The following is a 13166-nucleotide window of genomic DNA, read 5'->3' as shown; positions in this document are numbered from 1 at the left end:
TTGTTTGTTTGTTAATCCTCACTGGAGGATATTTTTTCATTGCTTTTTAGAGAGAGTAGAAGGGAGGGAGGGTCAGAGAGAGAGATTGAGATCTAGATCTCTTTTGTTTTCTGTTTGCTTTCTGTTTCATTGGTTACATTTATCTCTTATCTTTTCCTTTCTCTACTTTGGATATAATTTACTCTTCTTTTTCAAGCTTTTATGATGAAAGCATAGATCATTGATTTTTTATTTTTGCTGTTAAAGTTTGGTTTTTATTTTTCCAGATCTTTTTGAATGCATATAATATATATGTAGAAACAAAAAAACTTCACTTAAAAAATATAAATAAGATCATAATAGATTTTCTGCAACTTGCTTTCTTTTTTTAACTTAACAAGGTATTGTGGGGATGTTTCTATGTCTGTACAGGGTGGGGCAAAAGTAGGTTTATAGTTGTTCATGTGGAAACTAATACAATAATTAATAAATAATATTACAAGAATAAACTGTTTTGCGCACTCACAACTGAAACCTACTTTTGCCCCACCCTGTATATAGAACTCTACCTCATTGTTTTTAATTGCACATAATATTCTTTAATAACTATTTCCATAGTGATAGACATTCAGGTCTTCAAATATTTCACCAGTATGTACTATACTATAATGAAATACTAACAAGTGAAAAGTTCTCCAGGATACAGGTACACAGATTTTTTTACCTGTATCCTGGAAGAGGAAATACTTTAAAGATTTTTAAAAAATTGATTTTTAGAGGAAGGGAGAGGGGAAGAGAGAGAGAAACATTGATGTGAAAGTGGAACATCGAATTAGCTGCCTTCTGTACACCCCCTACCTGGGTTGAGCCTGCAACCCGGGCATGTGCCCTGACTGGGAATTGAACCAGCAGCCTTTCAGTGCATGGGACGACACCCAACCAAATGAACCACACCAGCCAGGGCAGAATTTTTTTTTATTTTTTTAAAAAATATATCTTTATTGATTTCAGAGAGAGGAAGGGAGAGGGAGAGAGAGAGATCGAAACATCAGTGATGAAAGAGTCATTGATCGAGCCCACAACCCGGGCATGTGCCCTGACCAGGAATCGAACCCCGATCGCCTGGATCCTAGGCCGACACTCAACCACTGAACCATGCCCGGCCGGGCAGAATATTTTTGATAAATGTGTAATTTATTGAATGTCTCCTCTTTGATGCTCAGAAGGAATAAAATACTTCTCTGTGTTTTAACACATTAACTACAATGGATAGCCCGTTCTTGTTATGAATTTCTTATGCTGTTTAAGGGTCAAACTTTGGGGAAAATTCTTTCCACATTGGTTACATTCATAAGATTTTCTTCTGGTATCGATTCTCTGATGTTCAACGACGATTGAGTTGTACCTGAAGGCTTTCCCACATTTCTTACAGTGATAGGTTTTTTTTCCAGTATGAATTCTCTGATGTCCAATAAGAATTGAACTTTTTGTAAAGGCTTTTCCACTGTCATTACACCAATAGGGTTTATTTCCACTGTGAGTTTTCTGATGTCCAGCAAAGGATGTATACCTGAAAGATTTTCCACATTTACTATAGTGATAGGGTTTCTCTCCTGTATGCATTCTTTAGCAGAATCTTCTTTCTGCCCAGGACCATTTGGATATTTGTAACATCATTTGCAGGCCATACAAAATTATCAGCTTAAAAATTAGCTATGAAAAAAGCTCCTAGATTTATTGAATTTCGAGTCCTACCTGCGGTTGCCTTAGCAGGGCTAGACCAAATGATTTCTCGGGCTGTATGCAGCCCACGAGCCAGACATTTCCCACCCCTGCTTGAGCTCTTCATAAGGGGCCTGATGAAAGAGCTCCTGCCTCCACCCCTCCCACCTGCCTGCCTTTTGGGTATGGAGGTTATGGTATTTTGAATCTATCCTGCTCTTACTGCTGGTGCCCTATTAATCACATCTTTATTCCCAAGAGTATCTATATCAGAATCTTGAGATCTGAGCGCCTGTATATTAGTGCTGCACCCTTAGCCCATTTCTCAAAATTTACAAAATCCTTTTCTTACATTTTCAGTGCCATTAGAGGCTAACTAGCTTCAATTTTTTAAAAAACCCACCACTTTGAAGTAATTTAACACTGAGAGACTGATTAAACTCATACTATGTTAAAATTGGAAGGAGGAAAAAAGTTGAGCTCTTTCTAAAGGCTTTTCCACATTAATTATACTAATATGGTTTCTCACCAGTATGGATTTTCTGATGTTCCAACACAGTTGAATTATCCCTGAAAGCTTTGCCAAATTCATACATTTGAAACACTTTTTTCCACTGTGTATTCTCTCATAATGAGTAAGGGCTGTCTTTTGAGTAAAGGCTTTCCCACAATCTACTTTTGTAGAGTTTCTGACTGGTATGAGTTCTCTGATAACTTAAAAGGATACAGTTCTTGCTGAAAGCTTTTGTCCATTCATTGTGTGGGGTTTTTCTCCAGAGTGAGTTCTGTGATGATTAGTAATTGTTGAGTGCTTGAGAAACTTCCCACATTCAATTCTGTAAGGTTGCTTATGTGAATTTTATGATGATTTAAAAGAAAGGAGCTTCTCATACAGGCTACCCTACATTCTTTACAGTTATAGGATTTCTCACCAGAGGAGTTAGATTTGAAGACTTTCCCACATTATAGTACTTCTTCTCTGTGGAGCTTCTGTCCTCCCAGTTCAGATCAATATCAGTCATGACACTTTTTTGTTGGCTCTTCCAGAGCAGATCCTTCAGAATTATTTTGCTTTAGGGTGGACATCTTTGTTCCAAACCAGTACTACTGGACTGCAGAACTTCTTGCATCTTCATCCAGGGCTGTGCCCCTTGCTCCAGTTGGGCAATTAATTTTGATTTGGAAGAGAGAATCCCCACAGACACCAGATCCCCATAGTTTTCCAGCATCACATCCCTAAACATCCCCACCGAATAGCATCCAGGCATCTCCCTTCAGTCTGAGAAAAGGCCATGGCCACATCCTTAAATGCCAGTGATCCCTGGATCTGGCCTGTTGGTAGTCTTGGAGCCATCTGTCTCCTGAACTGCTCTCACAGGCAAGGGCAGAGAATCTTGCATAAGCCAATAGTTCTGGAGGCTGGAAGTCCAAAATCAAGGTGTTGGAAGGGTTAGTCTTCTGCGACTCTAGAATACTTCCTTGACCCTTTCTGGCTTCTGGTGGTCACTGTCAGTTCTTGGCATTCCATGGCTTGTAGCTGATTTACTCCAATATCTGCTTCTGTTGTCACATGGCATTCTCCCTGTTTGTTTCTCTAGATCATTGATTTTAGACTTTTCTTCTTTTCTAAAATAAGCGTTTAAACCTATAACTGTCCCTCTAAACATTGCTTTAACTACATCCCACAAATTTGGATATGTTTTGTATTAATTTTCATTCAATTCAAAATATTTTCTAATTTCCCTAATGTAGTTTCAACTTACACTTGGCATAAATTAGTATTCATTCAAAGACTGAAGGGGACTCTTATCCAGATGTCTGGAGCTCTTTCTCTGTGGAGCTTTTTCCTTTCGGATAGTTTGCTCCAGAATTCTACCTATCACAGTTACCTTGACTGTCTTTCCTCAGCAAGACCGCCCTGTTTTGCTTGGGATCCATTCCCTGTGCCACAGTTTGGAGCTTGCCAAGGTGGTCATAGGGCACACCTTGTTTGTTTCCTTTATCTTTGAGAACACAGTGCTGGACTATCTGTTGTTCAATCAAAAAACAGTTCTGTATATTTTGCCTGGTTTTCTAGGTGCTCATGACTGGAGAGCAAGTCCTATAGCAATTTCTCTCTTAAGGGCAGAAATGGGGGTCACAGTACATTTTAAAAAATGAAATAAAATAGTGGCTTACATTAAAGTGCAAGTTTTCTGGCTGGTGTGGCTCAGTGGTTGAGCATCCATCTATGAGCCAGGAAGTCACAGTTTGATTCCTGGTCACAGCACATGCCCGGGATGCGGGCTTGGTTCCCAGTAGGGGGCATGCAGGAGGCAGTCGATCAATGACTCTCTCATCATTGATTTTTCTACCTTTCTCTCACTCTCCCTTCCTCTCTCTGAAATCAGTAAAAAAGAAAAAGAAAGAAAAGTGCAAGTTATTTTCATCTATGTAGACCTCTTCACTGTTAAGCATGAGAGAATTATTCGGAGAAGAATGATGGAAAGTTGATATAAAGGTGTAACACAGTAGTTACAGAACAATTTATTGATTTCAACAAAGTCTGTACACTTAGATAGCTATTATCAAGATTCATACCATTGGTTACTGTGTGGGAAAATGGATGAGGAAATGAGGGGTATTTCTGTAACTCTTGGTAACTTCATTTTTTTTCATAGTTGCTATTTCTTCATTTTCTTAAGGAAGTTCTGTCTTTTTATGGCCTTCCAAATTGCCTTTTCTGGTGTTAGGTTGGTGTCAGTGTATCTCTCTGTTCTTGTAAGGGAACAGTGGCAGGTTGGCTCTGTTAGCACTTGCTCAACTCAGATCCAGAAGCCTGCCTTTATTTCCCTCTTACCTCTCAGTTGACTTGTCCACATTTAGTCTGTTGGACATTTACTAGGTATTTCCTGGGAGTCAGGTTGGCTTTGGGTGATTACAGGTTGTTGCTTTAGCTAGTCATAGCCCTTTTTCAGTTGTGTGTACTACATGCAGACATGATTATCCATCTCTTTAATACTTTGATTCTTCTACATATTTTCTGTATTTAATTCTAAAATATATTTTATGTTATAACCCCAGGGCTGGGGTGAAGAAAGAGGCACATAGGGCACAAAATTTAAGGAGACACTCACTCTCAAGGGTTGGGTAAGCCAACCTTGCACTTCTATGACTCTCAGAGTGAGCACCTCCTTAAATTTTGTGCCCAAAGCACCTCTCTTGCCTCACCCCAGTGCTGGCCCTATATAACCCTGATCACAGACACCTATATAACTAAGACCTTAAAATGAACTCTATAACAACTTTCATTTAGAGCATCTAAGAATACAGAAGTGAAAGTTAATGCCATGCCTTAAGTAATTCAGCAGCCCAAAAGTTCCTCCATAAGCAGCATTAGCCAGAATTTTGGACCATGTTATCCAAGCTAACCACAGTAGGTCACAGTTTTTTCTATCATGACATGAGTTGTCATGATTAAAATTTTTGGTAAGCTTGACTACTGGTCTGGCTAATACCATGATACACAAAACCACCTGACTCTTGCAAACAATTGGTTAGAACATGATAAACCTGTAACCTGCAAAAGGTCAAGTGTTCTCAGTTTGTGTTTCAGTGGGGGAAATATTCCAACTTGTGTAGCTATCTGCTCTTCCGGTCCCAAAGTCCTCACACTGTTCCTAAAAAACACCTTGGAGGTGAGAGATCAAATGGTGGGACTCTGCCCCCCTGCCGGTCCCTCCATACACTGCCATCAGAATAGCTCTTTTGATTGATTTTGTTTTGTTTTCTGTTTCACAAACTGGTGGAGTTCTCTGTAAAAGGTCTACTTGGAAGGGACCTATTGAGAGGGGAATCAGCAATGAATATGGAGCAATACCCTACAAACTAAAATATCCTGAGCCCAAAATACTGTGTTTTGCTTCTTGGGGTTCCTCTTACTAGACAGCTTTCCCAGTCTCTTAAAAACCAGTCTTCAAAATACCCTAAAATGTTGGTATTCAGGGTTCTTTACAGAGCAGTAGTCTCTGTTTTTATTTCATCTTTAAATATTTTCATTCTTTGTTTTTAGATGCCAGTGAGAGCAAGTGCGAGCAGGTGAAGACACAATTTGGAGTTGGCCTGAGATCTGGGGGAGAAAATCACCTCCGGTTTATTGAAGGAACCCCTTCTCTCCAGTCATGTTGGGCTGCCTGCTGCCAGGATTCTGCCTGTCATGCCCTTTGGTGGTTAGAAGGGATGTGCATTCAGGCAAACTGCAGCAGTCCCCTGAGCTGCCGGACTTTTAGGACAGACTCTTCTAATTCCATGCTGGTGTTTTTTAAAAAATTCCAAGCTGCAAATGATTTGGGCTTTCCACCTGAAGATGATGCACCTCATATTCTGGGGCTAGGTTGGAGTAGGGCATCTCAGAGGAGGGAGAGCCTTCCCCGAGCTCCAGTCAGACTCACTGTATCTTCCAGTGACCAGCAGAGGTTTATCAGGAAGCTTCAGAAGAGAGAGAGTCCCATTGGAAAAGTTACACCTATAGTGACACAGCATTCTGAAGTGAATGACTCCAAGGAACTAGGTGATCTGAAAACCAATGGCTCTGAAGAGGTAAGCATCTTGTGAATAAATAGCAGAGAATCTGTTATGTCTGCCTTTACATTTGGCGCACACAGGCAGTGGAGCTGGCGCTTCTGGCTAATGCTCCTAGGCTGAGGAGTATATGTATAAAGCTGCTTATTGTCATCTTGTGGATGCTTCCCAGATGAACGGGGGTAATTTGACCTTAGAGATGTTCACCCCATGCAAGTGTCACCATTGTTTTGGTAGAAGCAAAAAGCTGCTCATTATCTAGTCAGAGCTGGTTCTTGGCTACAGGTAAGTGTCATTGTGTGGGTGTTAGTCTCCACCAACGATTCTGCAGTGATTTCTGCCCGATTGCAAAACACTTGATTGATGTGGTTGCAGTCAGGTTCTCCTCCTCCTCCTCCCCCACCTCCTGCTTGTAAACATATTCCTTATGAGGTAGTTTCTATTCCAGTCTGAAGTAACCGTGGCTGATACCACAGATTAAGACCTGACCTGCTGGGCTAGGAGCCGGATGTGGCCATTAGCCAAAGGTCTCTACAGTGAATTTTCACAAGCTTTGTATGCCAAGGGAGAAACCACCAGTAGAGTTTATTCCGCTTATTATGTTTCTTCATTGTTGATCTTCCTGAGCAAATGATTAAAAGGAATGACTCACTCTGCTCAGTCTCCCTTGATTACTGTGACTTATTTTTGTATTTATTTTGTCCTAGTTGTCTCTATTAAGTTGAAGCCAGAGTGGGGAGGCAGTATTGCATGCCAGGCACTATGTGTGCTAATCGTTTTACTATGTCATTTTGTTTAATTTTCATAGCAATATTTCCAAGTAGGTGTTATTAGCCCTGCTTTACTAGTGAAGAAACTGAGGCCTAAAGAAGCTAAACAGTTTGATCATGCAGCCAATGAATAGCAAACCTAGAATTGGAACCCAGATTTAATATTTAACAACCCTTGAGTGCAATATTAGAGATATAGGCTTAGGCTTAATGTGCCCATAAACATTTTTAGACACTTATTATCAATGTCAGGAACTATTCTAAGCACTGGAGATACATAGGTAAACAAGAGGTGATCTGTGCCCTTGGGGAGTTTACAGTCTAGTGGAGACTCAGACATGAAGATAGATATTTATAATAGTGTATAATTATTGCATTAGTAGAGTTATGTACACAATACAATAGGATCACAAAAGAAGAAGTAATCCACTTGAGCAGGCATGTGTTTTGTATGTTCAGGGAAGACTTTACAAAGATGCTTAACTTATTTCTCAAAGGATGAGTAGGATTTCACTAAGGGGTTAAAGGTAGTAAAAAATATTCTGGACAGAAGCACAGTATATGCAAAGTCTCAGTCAGTCAGAAAATATTTATTGCATGGTTACAATAGTACAAGGTACTATACTAAGGTAGGCACTAGGAATATTGTAGTAAATAAGATAAACGTGATTTCTGCCCTAATAGAGCTTACACTCCAGCAAGGAAAACAGACATTACATTTATAATAATTAAATAATTGTAAGTTTGATGCAGGTTGTGAGAGGATAAGTACAGAGTCCTGTAAGAGCATCTAGTAGGGACCTAATCAAGACTAAGAGGTAAGGTTAGGCTACCCTACGAAGGAAAGTTTAATCTGAGACTTGAAGTAGAAGAAGGGGTTAGGGAAAAAAACAGGCCAAGAGTATTTTAGGCAGAGGGGATAACAATTTCAAAGTTTGTCAGGTGGCAAGATCAAGAACTTGAGAGGCACTGATCTTGTTTGCCAAACAGAGCAAGAGAGCTAGTGGGGAAAGAAGAGGCTTGAGAGGTGTGCAGAGCCTTGAGGCCTTAAAATATTGGTCTTTATTTAAGCAGGGAATGACATGATCAGATATGCTGCTGTGTGAATAGACTGGAGAAGGGCAAGAATGTGCATGGAGCAATCAGATATGGGAGTCTTTAGGTAAGGGAACCATTGCACTAAAGAAGGAGGTTGAAGATACAGGAAAGGGATAAACAACAAATAATCCCTCAGTATGGTTTTCCAACTTTAGCGTGCATCAGAATCACCTGGAGGCTTGTGATTTAGGTCTAGAGTGAGGCCTGAGAATTTGCATTTGTAACAGATTCCTGGAGAATGCTGATGCTACTGGTCTGGGAACCATATTTCAACAACTGTTGCCTTCTAGGACGGGTTAGAATGCATAAAACAGAGCACAAAATTAGCTTTAAGCAGGAGGAGAGACATCTTCTTCATTATAATAGGAAGGAAGAAATGGGTGGATGTAGGTGCAGCTCAGGTGGGTTTTGAGGTTTGGTAGAGGACATTGCAGTAGTTTTAATCTTTTTCCTGTTTTTTTCTGAAGTGGGATAGAAATATCTATCTTCATGTCTGAGTTACTGAGAGCAGAAGCAAGGGTAGGTGGAGTGGAGAGAGTGGGGCAAAGGCAGGAAAATAAGAGGTTTAGAGAGAGTGGTAAAGGTCTGAAAGAGCCATTGTGAAGGAGGTAGGAGATGGCAGACTGGGTTAGGGAATAGAAAGATTGCTGGGCAGCATTGAATATAGAAACCGTGAATTTATGAGTGGTACTGATCTTCATAGTTGTATGATTTTCTTCAGTAGCTCTTAGCAGCCCTATCAAGAAAAGGCTGATAGTTTGAGTCATCCAAGTTTGGATCTTTGCTAGTCTAGTATAGAAGGAAATTGGGGCATGGAAATTGAGTTTGTTGTTGAGAGAGTGGATGAAAGAGAGAGTGTAAGAAAATGAGAAAAGAGGCAAAGATAGGAAGGGCTGACCGAGATATCATAGAGGAGATATTCAGAGGTATTGCTAATAGAAAGCAGACATATGGGGGACAGTTAAATGTGAGTCCTGTAAGGATAGGAGGTAGTAGTCAGGGATATTTGAAGTTAAGATTTAGGAGGTAGAGAAGTTCTGATGATTACAGGATCTAGGGTGTAGCTGTGAAAGAGAGTTGCTGGGGTAGAGTGGAGAAGAAATTTATTGATGACAAGGAGCTGAAAGAACATGCGAAATGAGTTATCCATATAGACACTGAGATAGATTTTAACGATGATGATAATAGCAGAAATAGCTAATGTTTACTAAGTGAGCATTTACTATGTTCTAGGTACCATTCTGAACCCTTTACATGTATTAACTCTTTTAATCCATACAACAAATCCTAAGAGTACTATTATCATCTCTATTTTATAAATGAGGAAGCTCAGGAAAAGAAAAGTTAAGGAGGATGGCCAAGGCAACATAGCTAGTATGTGGTAGTATCAAGACTTGAACCCAGGCAGTCTGATTCTATCCAGAGTCTGTTCTCTTAACTAGGCAAGGACTTGTGGTGAAGAGGAATTTAGAGAGTGAGATGTCAAAGCCATCAGTAAAGTAGGAGGAGTAACTTGTAACTTGGGAAATGACAGCTATGATGAGAGTTGAAGGGTGGTGCAGCAACATGGCAAAGGAGAAAAGGTTTTTACAAAGAAGATAAGAGAGTAATGGTTTGCAAAGAGCATTGGGAGGGGGAGAAAATAAAATAGCAGCTGCCTTCAATCTTCAAGCATGGGAGGATAAGTAGCCATCATACTTGGAAAAGTATCCTCAGGGGAAGGCAGGCTTACAGTTAAGAATAGATGGTCAGGGACTAGTTTATGGGCACATGACCTGTGTGGTTGTACAAGTCTCCACACTTAGAAAGGCAGTATTTGGTTTAATGCTCTACTGTTGTTGTCTTGAAATTCTTTTATTTATTTATTTATTTATCTTTTTAAATTTATCCTTATTGTTGAGAGTATTACAGGTATACCATTTCCCCCCGCAACTGACTCCCTCCACTTCGCTCCCACCCCCTCCCCAGGCCTTCACCCTGTTATTGACTGTGTCCATGGGTTATGCATATAACTTCTTTGGTTAATCTCTTCCCACCCTCCACCCCCCTTCCCTCTTTCCTCTGAAATATGATTGTCTGTTGCATGTGTCAATGTCTGTGGATCTATTTAGTTCATCAAATTCTTTTGTTCATTAGCTTCTTGTTAAAGAAGACCCTTCAACATTTCCTATAGTGCTGGTCTGGTGGTGATGAACTCCTTTAGCTTTTCCTTGTCTGAGAAGCTCTTTATTTGACCTTCAATTCTAAATGATAGCTTTGCTGGGTAGAGCAATCTTGGTTGTAGTTCCATGTTTTTCATCACTTTGAATATTTCTTGCCACTCCCTTCTGGCCTGCAAGGTTTCTGTTGAGAAATCAGCTGACAGTCGTATGGGTGCTCCCTTGTAGGTAACTAATTGCTTTTCTCTTGCTGCTTTTAAGATTATCTCTTTGTCTTTAACCTTTGGCGTTTTAATGATGATGTGTCTTGCTGTGGGCCTCTTTGGGTTCCTCTTGTTTGGGACCCTCTGTGCTTCCTGGACTTGAAAGTCGATTTCTTTACCCAGGTAGGGGAAGTTTTCTGTCATTAGTTTTTCAAATAGGTTTTCAATTCCTTGGTCTCTTTCTGCCTCTTTTGGCACCCCAATAATAGGAATGTTGGGCCTCTTGAAGTTGTCCCAGAGGCTCCTTATACTATTTTCATATTTCTGGATTCTTTTTTCTTTTTGCTCTTCTGGTTGGGTGTTTTTTGTTTCCTCATGTTCCAAATTGCTGATTTGATTCTCAGTGTCCTCTGCTCTACTGTGGATTCCCTGTAAATTATTCTTCATTTCAGTTCCTGTAGCCTTCATTTCAAATTGGTACTTTACTATGTTATCAATTTTCTCAGTTATTTCCCTAACCATTTGCTTCAACATCCTTATAACCAAAATTCTGAACTCTATCTGTTAGCTTGCTTGAATCTATTTCATTTAGTTCCTCTTCTAGAGATTTCTTCTGTTCTTTTCTTTGTGACATGTTTCTTTGCCTCCACATTTTGGCTACTTCCTGGTGTTTGTTTCTATGTATTAGGTAGAGCTGCTATGTCTCCTGGAATTTATAGAGTGGCTTTGTGTAGTAGGTGTCCTGTAGGGTCCAGTAGCTCAGCCTCCCCAGTCACCTGAGCTGTGCCTTCTAGGTGCTCCCCTGTGTGGGCTGTGTGCACTGTCCACTTGTAGTTGAGCCTTGGTTGCTGTTGGCGTCACTGGGAGGAACTGACCCCCAGGCCAATCAGCTGTGAGGCCCAGCTGCAACTACAGCCAAAGAGCTGCTGTGCTGGAGACACTCCTATGGAGCAAGATTTACTTCAGTAGAGCTTTGGTGTTCACCAAGTGCGCCCCTTGAGTGTGTCACTCGTGGATGTGGTCGGGTTGTAATCCAGCGTGGTCGAGTCTGACCACCAGGTGCACTGTCTCTGGGACCTCCCGGGAGGTGCAAAGTTAGCCTCTGCCAGTGCCTTGCGCAGGGCCACCCAGCATGAGCTACTCAGCAAACCGTAGTTGGCTGCTACTTGTGCTGGGCTTGGCGGTGTCCAGGAGAGGCCAAGCTATGAGCCAGTGCAGGCTGCCGCTAGTGCCAGGCCTGGGGCCACTTATCAAGCTGTATGGGGCCCGCTGCTGCTTGTTTGAGAGATTTTAGGAAAGTCCTAAGCATGAGGCTGGAGAGGCCACTTGCACAGAAAAGCCCCTGGAAATGGCCTGGATGAGCTGCAGGTGGGGAGGGGCGGGGCCTCCGGGAATCACGGGGTGGGGCCAAAGGTGCGAGTCAGGGGCTGGCGATTCAAACATGGCGCCTGCCTGCCGGCTGTGTGTGGGGAGGACTCGCCAAAGGAGCAATGGCCTCTGCCAGCCCTTCTGCCTGGGAGGAAGCCACCCCTCCGCCTCTTGCCCGGACTTCAGGCAGGTTAGTTCCTCCCCGAGTGTCCCAGGTCCTTTCAGGCTGCTGCCCGGCGCTGGGCTCAGAGGGAGCGTCCAAGTGAGTCCGTGCACGGGCCCTGTGAGAGGAGTTTCTGGGGCTCCCACAGCCTCCACGACCCTCAGCCACAGTCCTGCTGGTTTCACAGCCTGGAGTTGTGGGGACGTCTCTTCCCGGCCTGGAGCCCTGGGCTGGGGGCCTGCTGTGGGGCTGGGACCCCTCGCTCCTCCGGGGAAACTCCGCTGAGATTCCCTCCGGGTTTCAACCTCGGCACCGGGTGTGGGCCCACCTCCGTGTCTCTGCGATTCAGCCCCGATCCGCCCATGTCTCCGCCCCTCCTCCCGGTCTCGGTGCTTCTTCAGCTCCCTGGTTGTGGGGCTTCTGTTCAGCCAGATATCAGGAGGCTCTGAGTGATGGTGGTTCTGGATTTTAGTTGTCATTTTGATGTGGTTGCGGGAGGCGGCGGGCGCAGCTGTTCCCTATGCCGCCATCTTGTTTTTCCTCCTCTCATCTCTTGAAATTCTTAATAATTTTTGAACAGAGATCCTGTATTTTCATTTTGCACCAGATCCTGCAAATTATGTAGGCTGTCTGGCAGGAGGTATAGGGAACAAAACATGAAATGTCTGGGCATATAAGTGACTTATTGATCATGGAGTAGAAATTCCAAGACAATTCAATGGAATTTTTAGGAGAAAGAAAAGGAGGTTGGGTCTCACAGGAGAGGAAGTATAGATATTATAGGGATAACAAGTTTAGTGTGATAAATGTTTAACAACTGGATTTGTCCCTAGAAAACAAAAACAAAAGGAAAGTTTTGCCAATTTAGAGTTGTAGACTTTGCCAATTTAATTGTATAAAAACTACCAACATAACCAATTTCAGGCTACCAACATGAAGTAACTGAACACAGGAGAGATGGGCACAGTCAGCACACTACAGGATAATTGTCATCAATAAAATTAGAAGTAGTCTAGTAAAATTCAAAATATGGCAGATTTACTCCTGATAATCTCTTGGAAGATGGCAAAAACTCAAACTCGGGCCTTATAAACTCTAGATGTGTGCTGGAAGGAAGACCCTGTGTTGGCTGGGGAATTGTTCT

At 42.0% G+C, this 13166-nt stretch overlaps 1 protein-coding gene across 2 annotated transcripts in view; it reads left to right on the top strand.

Annotated features, from left to right (window-relative positions):
- KIAA0319L (KIAA0319 like) overlaps positions 1-13166 on the top strand; it is an 88022-nt gene that overhangs the window by 23840 nt on the left and 51016 nt on the right. For both annotated transcript variants that reach the window (XM_087820303.1, XM_016218230.2), the window contains exon 3: positions 5753-6279. In XM_087820303.1, coding sequence (XP_087676429.1) covers positions 5753-6279 — 527 coding nt within the window. The remainder of the gene's footprint in view (positions 1-5752; positions 6280-13166) is intronic.

The sequence above is a fragment of the Miniopterus natalensis genome, chromosome 9, assembly GCF_054644295.1.
Source record: "Miniopterus natalensis isolate mMinNat1 chromosome 9, mMinNat1.hap1, whole genome shotgun sequence".
NCBI classification, from domain to species: domain Eukaryota; kingdom Metazoa; phylum Chordata; class Mammalia; order Chiroptera; family Miniopteridae; genus Miniopterus; species Miniopterus natalensis.
The sequence above is the reverse complement of the archived record's forward strand: the minus strand, read 5'-3'. Positions and strand labels throughout refer to the sequence as shown.